At 41.1% G+C, this 12,871-nt stretch overlaps 1 protein-coding gene across 1 annotated transcript in view; it reads right to left on the reverse strand.

Moving 5' to 3' along the window:
• Positions 1–10,508: 10,508 nt before the first annotated feature.
• Positions 10,509–12,871, reverse strand: part of LOC139405801 (zinc finger and BTB domain-containing protein 16-like) — a 12,307-nt gene continuing 9,944 nt past the window's right edge. Inside the window, exons 4-5 of the mRNA XM_071148227.1 lie at positions 12,669–12,842; positions 10,509–12,544 (exon numbers count right to left, since the gene is read on the reverse strand). Coding sequence (XP_071004328.1) covers positions 12,315–12,544; positions 12,669–12,842 — 404 coding nt within the window. The 3' untranslated portion in view covers positions 10,509–12,314. The remainder of the gene's footprint in view (positions 12,545–12,668; positions 12,843–12,871) is intronic.

Genomic DNA, 12,871 nt, shown 5'->3' on the forward strand with positions numbered 1-12,871 from the left:
CGTAAGGAATAGACTAGGCTCTGTTAGTGGAAGCGAAACAGCAACCCTCAGTCTCAGTAATTCAGTGTTGCCAACTCCTCAGTAAGGAATGCAGCTATTGGCTGTCCTAAAAGTCGCCAAATGACGTCATCGCCGAATTTGCATAATTGACCTTGAGCATGTAATTGTGATGGACGCTGTAGAAGAGAGGAATAATGTCGTGGGGAGAGACAAAAAGTGAGTAAAAAACACCCTAAATATGTTTTGAACTACAAATGAACTTTCTTCTTTAATGTCACAATTCCAACCCTCCTCCTTTATCTGGACTTGGGACCTGCAAAAGAGATTCTGACCGAGTTACTTATTTTATTTTTAATTTTTTAATTTTTGTTTTCTATATTCCCTCCCTGAATGTAAGCCAGGGCGGGATCAGCCAGCGGCGGCTTCCCGCATGCAGAGGGGTGAACATCTCCTGCTCTGACTGCAGCTGGGAGGGATTACTGCGCGAGGACTGGGCCACCTGTCAGTGCTTTGGGATGGAGGTGCAGCAGCACCCGCAACTCTTTGAGAAGAGTAAGAACAATATGTGCTTTCACATCAGAGTCTCCAAAAGTCTCCAATAACACCAGAAAAAGTAGCTAGATTTGTCGCTAGTCGCTTTTTTGAAAATGTGTTGCTAGAGGGGTCTGAATACTCACTAAATATAGCGACCGAGTCGATAAGTTGGCAACACTGCTCAGTATGTTTCGACCTTGTATCGGATTCTGTCTGGACCGAAAGTGTATGGCATGTCATCCTATTTCTGTCCAGACAGCATCAGATAGGCCTATATGGGCTACATATAGAGGGCGGTGTTTCTCTCGCTCGGATGCTTTACTTTTTATTCAGGCTTTAAGGGCTTTATTGGCATTGGAAACAAGCGAAGTTTCCAAGCGAAGTTCCAAAAGAATAAAGACATTTCAAATGTCACATTGTGTCTATATACAGTGTGCTAACGATGTGCAAATAGTTAAATTACAAAAGGGAAAATAAAAAAACATAAATATGGGTTGTATTTACGATGGTGTTTGTTCTTCACTGGTTGCCCTTTTCTTGTGGCAACAGGTCACGAATCTTGCTGCTGTGATGGCACACTGTGGTATTTCACCCAATAGATATGGGAGTTTATCAAAATTGGGTTTGTTTTTTAATTCTTTGTGGATCATTGTAATCTGAGGGAAATATGTGTGTCTAAAATGGTCATACATTTGGCAGGAGATTAGGAAGTGCAGCTCAGTTTCCACCTCATTTTGTGGGCAGTGTGCACATAGCCTGTTTTCTGTACATTGTCAAAGCTTTCCTTAAGTTTGGGTCAGTCACAATGGTCAGATATTCTGCCACTGTGTACTCTCTGTTTTGGGCCAAATAGCATTCTAGTTTGCTTCGTTTTTAAAAAATTCTTTCCAATGTGTCAAGTAATTATCTTTTTGTTTTTTCATGATTTGGTTGTGTCTAATTGTGTTGCTGTCCTGGGGGTCTGTGGGGTCTGTTTGTGTTTGTGCTTTTTTTGTGAAATCGTTTCAGCACAGATGAAGCGAGAGTGCTCACTCTCACCAAAATCTGTCCAGAATAAGCCCAATTAGTTTCTATGGGAATAATATGCAGACCTAAACTTGTCGCCTGACTTCCCGCCTTTGGAACAAAGACTCCCATTTTAAGGGCGGAGACATGAACATCTCATCATTATATACAGATCTCTGGTTTCAGCACCTTGCAAATTGTAAAGGATAGTTGGTGGGTGAAAAGTGCACTGTTAGGATGCTTGATTGCCCTAAAGTAAATTAATGTTACACCAAAATTATATAATTACTCCTGTCTAAATAATATCATCAAAATACTTCACCAGAGAGCATGACATTGCCATGGAGGATCATTTGTTTATTTTTTTTATCTGTGGATTGCTTCAAATCACAAGTGTGTTTGTGAAGCCCCAATTTGGGTAGTGCATGTGTGGCAGTAGGTCTAGCTGATTGAGTTACAACTGTCAGTGAAAAGCGTCTAAAACGTGTGAACATAATGTGCCTTGAGTGTAATTTAAAATGTTGCAACAAGAAGAAGGAGAGCGTTGTGTGGCGAAGATATGGTGCTTCTCTCTCCAGAATGCATTCATATGTAGGAAAGTGCCCATTTGGCAATGGCTTAACTCACCAGGTACACCACAAATACAGTGCATTCGGAAAGTATTCAGACCCCTTGACTTTTTCCACATTTTGTTCCATTACAGCCTTATTCTAAAATGGGTTGAATCATCCCCCCACCCCTCATCAATCAACACGCAATACCCCATAAAGAAAAAGCAAAAATAGGTTTTTAGATTTTTTTTGCAGGAGGTCCCATGAAAAAACGTGTCCCTGTATGGAAATCAAAGGCCCGTCCAACTGATTCGTTCTGCTGCCAGCCCTGGAAAAGGGTAGGAGGGTTGGCTTGTGGGAGGTGGCTACGTGGCAGTAGATAGAGCTCAACTACATTAGGCCTCTGCTTATTTATTCGATATGAGATACATACTCAAGCAGCCCAAATCTGATATTTTGCTCAATTATGGGCAAAACAGCTGAGCCAATTAAGACCAATTGATTTTAAAAAAAGATCAGAATTGGGCTGCCTGTGTAAATGCAGTCTACGTTATTTGTTCATCTTATTCATTAGTTAAAGGCAGTTGAGGATCCTCAGAGGAGGAAGTGGAGGACCATCCTCTTCAGTGAATTTCATAAAAATAAAAACAGTAGCCTCAACAGCACCCTCTGGTGTAGCACCATGGTGTAGCCAGGGCAAATTTAGTTTCCATCCTCTGGGCACATTGACTTCAATACAAAACCTAGTAGGCTTGTGGGTCTCACTTCCTTCCATAGAGTTACACAGTAATTATGACAACTTCCGGAGGACCTCATCCAACCTAGCAGAGCTCTTGCAGCATGAACTGACATGTTGTCCACCCAATCAAAGGATCAGAGAATGAATCTAGTACTGAAAGCATAAGCTATAGCCAGCTAGTACTGCAGTGCATAAAATGTTGTGAGTTAGTTGACTCAAAGAGAGAAAAACAATAGTATAACAGTTTTGAACAAATTAATTTATTCCTAAATTAAGGAGACGCAAGAGAGAGAGAGAGAGCTTTATTTTGTTGTATTTTTGTTTTACTTTCACCTTCACTAAACTAGCAAATGCAGCTAGCTAGTTTAGCCTACTCAAACACCTGGCTCAAACAGAGAGGGATGCTAGGTTAGCTAGCTGGATATGGCTATCAAACACTGGAACTCTTCCAAGTCGAAGTAAGCTTTTGGTTTTATTAATTTATTGCCACCGGGGCCCGCCGATGTAGCTGCTTACTATACACTGTACTGCATGTTTGTAGCGTGTTAGTTCTAGTAGCTATGTTGACTATGATGTTAATATGGTGAGAACGATGTAGGCTGTGTGTAGCGGTTAAAATGTCTTAGGGATAGGCGTCCCGTCAACGGGACAGTTGTAAATCATGCAGCGCCGTGTGTCACGATCGCAGATTTTAGAGAAACAACAAATGTCGGTTGTCTTATACCGGCTGAAAGCATAAAATCTTGTTAATATATCTACACTGTCCAATTTACAATGGGAGGAGGAGAGCTCCTAACAACAAAACACTTTTTTCACCGCGATAGGCTTGATAAATTCAACTCTGAAGGTGAAATGTGTACTTACATTCTGAAATCTTGCTCTGATTTATCGTCCCAAGGGTCCCAGAGATACCATGAAGTGTCGTTTTCTTAGATAAAATCATTTTTCATATCCTAAAAAGGTCCATATAGCATGCATGATCGATTTTGTATTTCCATTCGTTCAGCTCCCCCCCCCCCCCCCCCCCGCAGCTACTCGCCCAAGCCTCCCCAGCTTCTTCTTCACCCAAATCCAGATAACAGATGTTCTAAAAGAGTTGCAAAACCTGGACCCGTACAAATCAGCTGGGCTACACAATCTGGACAGTCTTTTTCTAAAACTATCCACCGCCATTGTTGCAACCCCTATTACCAGCCTGTTCAACCTCTCTTTCATATCGTCCGAGATCCCTAAAGATTGGAAAGCTGCCGCGGTCATCCCCCTCTTCAAAGGGGGTGACACCCTAGACCCAAACGGTTACAGACCTATATCCATCCTGCCCTGCCTATCTAAAGTCTTAGAAAGCCAAGTAAATAAACAGATCACTGACCATTTCGAATCCCACCGTACCTTCTCCGCTGTGCAATCCGGTTTCCGAGCCAGTCACGGTGCACCTCAACCACGCTGAAGGTCCTAAACGATATCATAACCTCCATCAATAAAATACATTACTGTGCAGCTGTCTTCATCGACCTGGCCAAGGCTTTCGACTCTGTCAATCACCGTATTCTTATCGGCAGACTCAGTAGCCTTGGTTTTTCTAATGACTGCCTTGCCTGGTTCACCAACTACTTTGCAGACAGAGTTCAGTGTGTCAAATCGGAGGGCATGTTGTCCGGACCTCTGGCAGTCTCTATGGGGGTACCACAGGGTTCAATTCTCGGACCGACTCTTTTCTCTGTATATGTCAATGATGTCGCTCTTGCTGCGGGCGATTCCCTGATCCACCTCAACGCAGATGACACCATTCTGTATACTTCTGGCCCTTCCTTGGACACATTGCTAACTAACCTCCAAATGAGCTTCAATGTCATACAACACTCCTTCCGTGGCCTCCAACTGCTCTTAAATGCTAGTAAAACCAAATGCATGCTTTTCAACCGTTCGCTGCCCGCACCTGCCCGCCCGACTAGCATCACCACCCTGGACGGTTCCGACCTAGAATATGTGGACAACTACAAATACCTAGGTGTCTGGTTAGACTGTAAACTCTCCTTCCAGACTCATATTAAACATCTCCAATCAAATCTAGAATCGGCTTTCTATTTCGCAACAAAGCCTCCTTCACTCACGCCGCCAAACTTACCCTCGTAAAACTGACTATCCTACCGATCCTCGACTTCGGCGATATCATCTACAAAATAGCCTCCAATACCCTACTCAATAAATTGGACGCAGTCTATCACAGTGCCATCCGTTTTGTAAATAGCCCACCCAATGTACCTACCTCATCCCCATATTGTTTTTATTTTATTTACTTTTCTGCTCTTTTGCACACCAGTATCTCTACTTGCACATCATCATCTGCTAATTTATCACTCCAGTGTTAATCTGCTAAATTGTAATTATTCGCTCCTATGGCCTATTTATTGCCTACCTCCTCATGCCTTTTGCACACACTGTATATAGACTTTCTTTTTTTCTACTGCGTCATTGACTTGTTTTTTGTGTTATTGGCTCGTTTATTGTTTACTCCATGTGTAACTCTGTTGTTGTCTGTCACACTGCTTTGTTTTATCTTGGCCAGGTTGCAGTTGTAATTGAGAACTTGTTCTCAACTAGCCTACCTTAAATAAAGGTGAAATAAAAAATAAAATAAAACTTGCAAAGAAAGGAATCTGGGAAAATCTAACCCTAAACGTTGTTTCAACCAGTCAAATTATGTTCGTATTTATTCCTTAGAGATCCTAGAACGGAACCATACTTCACTATATCATTAGGAGTGTAGTATATCCTATAAGATACCAAAATTGGTCAGAGAGCGACGCCTTAATGGTGCGCCGATGACACAGGCAGTCTACACTTGATTGACTGTAACTTTGTCAAATAAGCACCAATCGGGGTCAAGGAAAGCTAGCTACAGTTGAAGTTGGAAGTTTGCATACACCTTAGCCAAATACATTTAAACTCAGCTTTTCACAATTCCTGACATTTAATCTTAGTACAAATTCCATGTCTTAGGTCAGTTAGGATCACCACTTTATTTTAAGAATGTGAAATGTCAGAATAATAGTAGAGAGAATGATGTATTTCAGCTTTTATTTCTTTCATCACATTCCCAGTGGGTCAGAAGTTTACATACACTCAATTAGTGTTTGGTAGCATTGCCTTAAACAATTTAAACTTAGGTCAAACGATTTGGGTAGCCTATCACAAGTTTCCCACAATAAGTTGGGTGGATTTTGGCCAATTCCTCCTGACAGAGCTAGTGTAACTGAGTCAGGTTTGTAGGCCTCCTTGCTTGCACACACTTTTTCAGTTCTGCCCACACATTTTCTATAGGATTGAGGTCAGGGCTTTGTGATGGCCACTCCAATAGCTTGACTTTGTTGTCCTTAAGCCATTTTCCCACAACTTTGGAAGTATGCTTGTGGTCATTGTCCACTTGGAAGACCCATTTGCGACCAAGCTTTAACTTCCTGACTGATGTATTGAGATGTTGCTTCAATATATCCACATCATTTCCCCCCCTCATGATGCCATCTATTTTGTGGAGTGCACCAGTCCCTCCTGCAGCATACCACCCCCACAACATGATCCTGCCACCCCTGTGCTTCACGGTTGGGATGGTGTTCTTCGGCTTGCCAGCCACCCCTTTTCCCTCCAAACATAACGATGGTCATTATGACCAAACAGTTCTATTTTTGTTTAATCAGACCAGAGGACATTTCTCCAAAAAGTACGATCTTTGTCCCCATGTGCAGTTGCAAACCGTAGTCTGACTTTTTTATGGCGGTTTTAGAGTGACTTTTTCCTTGCTAAGAGGCCTTTCAGGTTATGTCGATATAGGACTCGTTTTACTGTGGATATAGATACTTTTGTACCTGTTTCCTCCAGCATCTTCACAAGGTCCTTTGCTGTTGTTCTGGAATTGATTTGCACTTTTCACACCAAAGTATGTTCATCTCTAGGAGACAGAATGCATCTCCTTCCTGAGCGGTATGACAGCTGCGTTGTCCCATGGTGTTTATACTTGCGTACTATTGTTTGTACAGATGAACGTGGTACCTTCAGGCATTTGGAAATTGCTCCCAAGGATGAACCAGACTTGTAGAAGTCTACAATTTTTTTTCTGAGGTCTTGGCTGATTTCTTTTGATTTTCCCTTGATTTCAAGCAAAGAGGCACTGAGTTTGAAGGTAGGCCTTGAAATAGATCCACAGGTACACCTCCAATTGACTCAAATTATGTCACTTGGCCTACCAGAAGCTTCTAAAGCCATGACATAATTTTCTGGAATTTTCCAAGCTGTTTAAAGGCACAGTCAACTTAGTGTATGTAAACTTCTGACTCACTGGAATTGTGATACAGTTAGAGTTAAAAGTGAAGTAATCTGTCTGTAGACAATTGTTGGAAAAATTGTGTCATGCACAAAGTATATGTCCTAACCGACTTGCCAAAGCTATAGTTAGTTAACAAGAAATTTGTGAAGTGGTTGAGAAACGAGTTTTAATGTGTCCAACCTAAGTGTATGTAAACTTCCGACTTCAACTGTAGATAGCCAATGAGCTGGGCTTTACAGGAGTATGCGATAACCCTATATCTGTCGCACAATTTTTCTGCTAACCTTGTGCGACAGCAAGCGTTTTCCTTTGGACAAAAATTGCAAGAATATGGAGAGTTATGAAATCTGGGTGTTTTACAAATGTTGAACTTACAATATGGCTACGAATACTGTAAAAGCTAAATCAAAGTGCAAGTATACATATTTGACGATATTCTTGCAGAAAAATGTCATGCAAATGTGTCCTTCACGATTTGCCCAAATGTTGCTGGGTGACTTCACTCTAAATGTCATGTAGCTTGCTCATACTTCAAGTTATCAGTCTGAATCTTTGCACATACACTGCTGCCCTCTCTCTACCATTGGATTTACAACCATAGAGATGGCTAGATTTGGGACCTTTCTGTTGAATTTCAAATATGGTGGTAAACGGTTGTTTTTTTCTTCTACCAGATCTATTGTGTTAAATTCTCCTACATTCAATTCACATTTCCACAAACGACAAATTGTTTCCTTTCAAATGGTACCAAGAATATGCATTTCCTTGCTTTAAGGCCTGAGCTACAGGCAGTTAGATTTGGGTATGTCATTTTAGGTGAAAAATGAAAAAGGGGGCTGTCCCTAAGACGCTTTAACAGTTATGTTATGAAGGTTTGGCTTGGAAAGTGTTTTTCATTAGGTCAGAGAAAGCTGATGGTGTTGTGGACTGAAGTCCATAAGCGAAGGGAAAAAGGTGAGAGGAGGAGAGCATGTAGATGCAAGAAGGAATTATACAACAAAGAGATCATGCTGTTTGTATGTGGCTGCTATGAAAGTGAACTGTATTTGTGTGTGATCAGGGGTGTATAAATTCCACTAATTCTGTTGAAAAACATTTCTTAAACGGAAGCAAACAGAACGAAATTGGTATAAACATACCTGAATTTGTCCAATAAACTCTCGTTTGCAACTGTTGAACTAGTAATTACACCCTAGATCAGCTAGATACAGGCAATAGTGTGCAAAGCGGTATTGAATGTGTTAATGTCTGTCACCTTGATTACTCAGATTTCTCTTGACCTGTGCACCTACTGTATGTTGTAAACTTTCATTCATAGGTTAGGTTGTATCAACCTCATTGTGGGTATGGAATCAATTTGAGTATCATGCACTAGCCTTAACCTATCGCTGTTACATTGAACTGGGTGAATGGAATATGAATGACAGTTATCCAATATGCTGTAGTAGAAATAAGGCCATGTTCATAAAAAATAATCATTGTATAAACGTCACAGACAGCCACTGTTTAAAAGCTAAATGTGTGTAACCAGACTAAAGGATATTATAAGCAAGTATTTTTTTCTTCGACAGACAGACATACGCATTGACCAATGGTCGATGCCTAGACTGTAGGGATTGAGTGTAGGCCGACCTGGCTACCTTTTACCTTGTGTTCGGAGTGCCAACATTTTACTAGGAAAATTCATATATAATATGTATTTCTTAACAGATTACATTACATTTTTTTGTTCAAATGTTGTTTGTGTTTCCTTGTGCTGAAGGAGTTAAATAATATTTGAAAGAACAACCTCATGGGTGGGCCCCAGTGAGGTATTTCGTGTCACCAAATAAAGACAAGATGCTTTCCAGGTGGACTCCATTGTTTTTCCATGTGTTTTTATGTGCACTGGTTTAGAGAAGATAAGTCGGAGCATGGACACATAGGTGCGGACACTATAGCATGGCTCTGGGTTCAAATCCTGCACTCACCTCATATGTGTGTTAACAGTAAGTTGCTCTCTGGATAAAAAATTATACTTTATATTATTATTGTCCCCAGTCAGTGTGGTGCTAGGTTGGGACACCATCACAATTCTGCTGAGACAGAGGATAAAGGGGCTTAGAGCAACAGGCCCTGTTTGATTGGACAGGTTAAGAGCCAAAATCTCTCCCCCACCCTACTGTCTTTATCTGTCTACTAAATCCTTCTACTGCTGTAAACACTGTTCACAGGACAACTCCAGACTGTATATCTGATCTCAGCAGTGGTTCTGTTGCACATGGTTTTATATGGTTCTTGATTGGTGGGTTGCTTCCAGTTAGACTAGGGAGTAGTCTAGGAACATGTTTGTATGAAAGTACTTCATGTGATGTCCCTGACTATGCAAGTGGCAGTGACTAAACACACACCAAGATGTATAAATTATTCAGGCAGGTTTTATTTTTAGGCAGAAGCCTTCCAAAGAGAGTCTCTGGATCAGGAAATGCCCAAAATGCAACCAATAAAAAAAATGGAGACATTTGGCATAACTGCAGGCAACAGAGATATGGGTGTCTTTCCCTTTTAATTGTGGCTGATGTGTTGAGTGAGCACTTTTGGAGTACTGTCCTTAACACAGTGTTGAAGTGACCAGGGGCCTCATTTATAAACAAGTATTCAGTAGCTTGTTTGCTAAACATTTCCAGATGCAGTGACTGGATTGGCTGACTGTATTCCTCTACCAGGTATGATGTGCTAAGCGAATGTCTCCTGCATAGAGACATAGACTTTTGTTTATATACTTCACTTTCTATGCAAATGTTAAAATATGTTTCCCATGCCAATAAAGCCCTTAAATTGAATTGATAGAGTGGGGGGCTCGATGTGAGCCATGCATGACCCTAGAGAAGGGCTCCTTCCAGGTGGACCTGCGTCGGTTCCACTGCAGCGCCCGTGAGACCAAGCAGCTTAACGTCCTGGTGGAGTGTACGCTCTTCGCACCCTCCAAGGCCAGCGACGACTCGGAGAACTGTGTTGACGGGGCGGAGAGAGAGACGGAGAATAGGGCAAAGGGAGGAGAAGGAGAAGCGGCCGTCGCACGGTGGGGGCTTCACTATAGACAACATCCAAGAGGAACGGGTGAAGTGAACGAGTGTGATGGGAGCCAGGATCAGATCACTACTCTGTGATATCAGATGCTCTCAGGCCTCCACATTAACTGATTATATTCGCCTAAGATATTTTAATTTAAAATAATAAGCAACTGTAATTTTAAATGTAGAACATTCGTTTACTTAAGACTGACCGCGTTGATTGTTTAAAGTGCTGCATTAGTGAATACTGCTTTTCAGATAGATAGTTCAGATAAATTATGAGGATTGTTTGGACCAGATGAATAAGATGTTAGATATTGTTTAATAATGAGATTATTGTTTTATCTAAAAAGAACTGTAGGTAAAAATGGTAGAACACTGACACAGACAACTTGTCAAAAAATAAATAAATATTTATTTAAAACATTTATTCTCTGAAGAGATAATAATTACAAATCCACTCTGCATGCCAGCTGCTGTGTAATGTATGCCAAAACAAATCAAAGGTTTGACAGGCTACTGTTTTTTGTTGTTGTTGGGTGTGACTGTGTGAGGATCTACATTCAATACAAAAACAGGCCATCTGCCAAATGAGTACATTTATTATATCAATACTATCATTAAAATAGCAACGGGCTAAAGCAAATAGACAGTGCCTATAGAACGGCTACACACCCCTTGGATTTATTCACATTATATTGTGTTACAAAGTGGGATGAAAATTGAGTTATTTGTATTTTTTGGTCAACGGCCTCCACAAAATACTCTGTAATATCAAAGTGGAAGACACTAATATACCTTGATTAGATTAGTACTTAAGGCTTTGCATTTAGGCCAAAAAGTGTATTCCTTTGCCATGTTTTTGTTGTTGTTGCAGTATTACTTTATGCGTGTTTTGGATTATTTATATTCTTCTTTTCACTCTGTCATTTAGGTCATTATTGTGGAGTCACTACAATGTTGTTGATCCATCCTCAGTCTTCTCCCATCACAGCCATTGAACTCTGTAGTTGTTTTAAAATCCCCAATGGCCTCATAATAACATCCCTAAGCAGTTTCCTTAATGTCCTGCAGCTCAGAAGGACGACTGCATCTTTGATGTTTCTGGGTGGTTTAATACGTAATCCACAGCATAATTATTAATTTGACCATGCTTAAAGATATATTCAATGTCTGATTTGTTATTGTTACCCATCTTCCAATCCCTGGTCATCTTTATGAGGCTTTCAAAAATCTCCCTGGTCTTTGTAGTTTAATCTGTGCTTCAAATTCAATACTTGGCTGAGGGACCTTACATATGTTGTATGTATGGAGGGCAGAGCAAGGGGTAGTGGTTAAAAATCATGTCAAGCCCTATTATTTCACACAGAGGGAGTCCATATAACTTATGTGATTTGTTAAGACACATTTTACTTCATTTAGGCTACTGCTTCTGCAGCTACTATGTTTTAGTTATTTAATTGTTATTAATTTGTAAAAATGTGTAGAATTTTCTTTTCACTTTGACATTAGGGAGTATTTTGGGTAGATTAATGATTTTAAAAATGTTATAAAATATTTTTCTATCCCACTTTGTAACGCAAAATTCCAGGAGGTGCAGACTCTATAGGCACTGTAAATATGAATCGAACAAGATCTAAATGTACTAAACACATATGGCTAAATGAAAATCAAGAACTTGAGTACAAAACAATTGCTCCAAGTCGTCCTGAGAGAGATAATGGCCAAACATGGATGGAAACATTCATATGAAACAAGGACACATTTTTTGCTGCCTCTAAATAGTCTGGATTTTCCTTTCCTTGTCTCTTGGAAGTGACTGACTTCAGCTGCAGCCACGATAGAATGGTAATAATACTGTGCTTGATAATGATAATGCTGTTGATGCAAGACATGTTTTACATTCTTTTCTGAGACCCAGTGTCCCTCTAGTGGTGGAAATATGCATTGACGTACTCCATGCACTTTTGGAGTACATGGATAAATGCTACGGTAACTGGTGTCTTTTTACCATGTATGTACATTACATGCTATGAGTTAGTTTCCCTGAGATGTAGTTGTTTGGCAGTAAAATGATTCTCTGTTGACATTACATTTGCCTTCAAGCTAGTTCAGGTATGGCATGTATACAGGTAGGTGCTGCTGATGTTCCAGTCTGGGGGGAAGTCCTGCAGCGGGTGGTTCTTCAGGTGTTTCTGCATGGCAGCCAGGCTGCTACAGAACTCCAGGCAGACAGTACACTGGTAGGGTGTGGCCCCGCCGTGGGTCCGCAGGTGCTTGATCATGGCTGAGTAGTCCCTTGACCGCTGGCCACACAGACGGCACTCAAACGGCTTCTCTCCTGGGGTTGACATTGAGAGTGAGCAGGCAAGCACATACACAATGACTGACAAATTGAAACACACACCCACACCTACACCTACACCCCCCCCACACACACACACAAACACTGGGGGATATAATACCTGTGTGTACCCGATGGTGTGTATCCAGTTGGTGTTTGAGACTGAACTTCTTGGAGCAGCGTTTACACTGGTAGGGCTTCTCTCCTCCCTGATCTCGCCGGTGGGACGGCAGTGACCTCTCCACCCTGAAGCTACGATCACAGTACTTACACCCCAGAGAAGTCTCACCTGAGCCTGGGGAGGAGAGAGCAACAAGATGGGGT

This window comes from Oncorhynchus clarkii, chromosome 3, assembly GCF_045791955.1.
Source record: "Oncorhynchus clarkii lewisi isolate Uvic-CL-2024 chromosome 3, UVic_Ocla_1.0, whole genome shotgun sequence".
Lineage (NCBI taxonomy): Eukaryota > Metazoa > Chordata > Actinopteri > Salmoniformes > Salmonidae > Oncorhynchus > Oncorhynchus clarkii.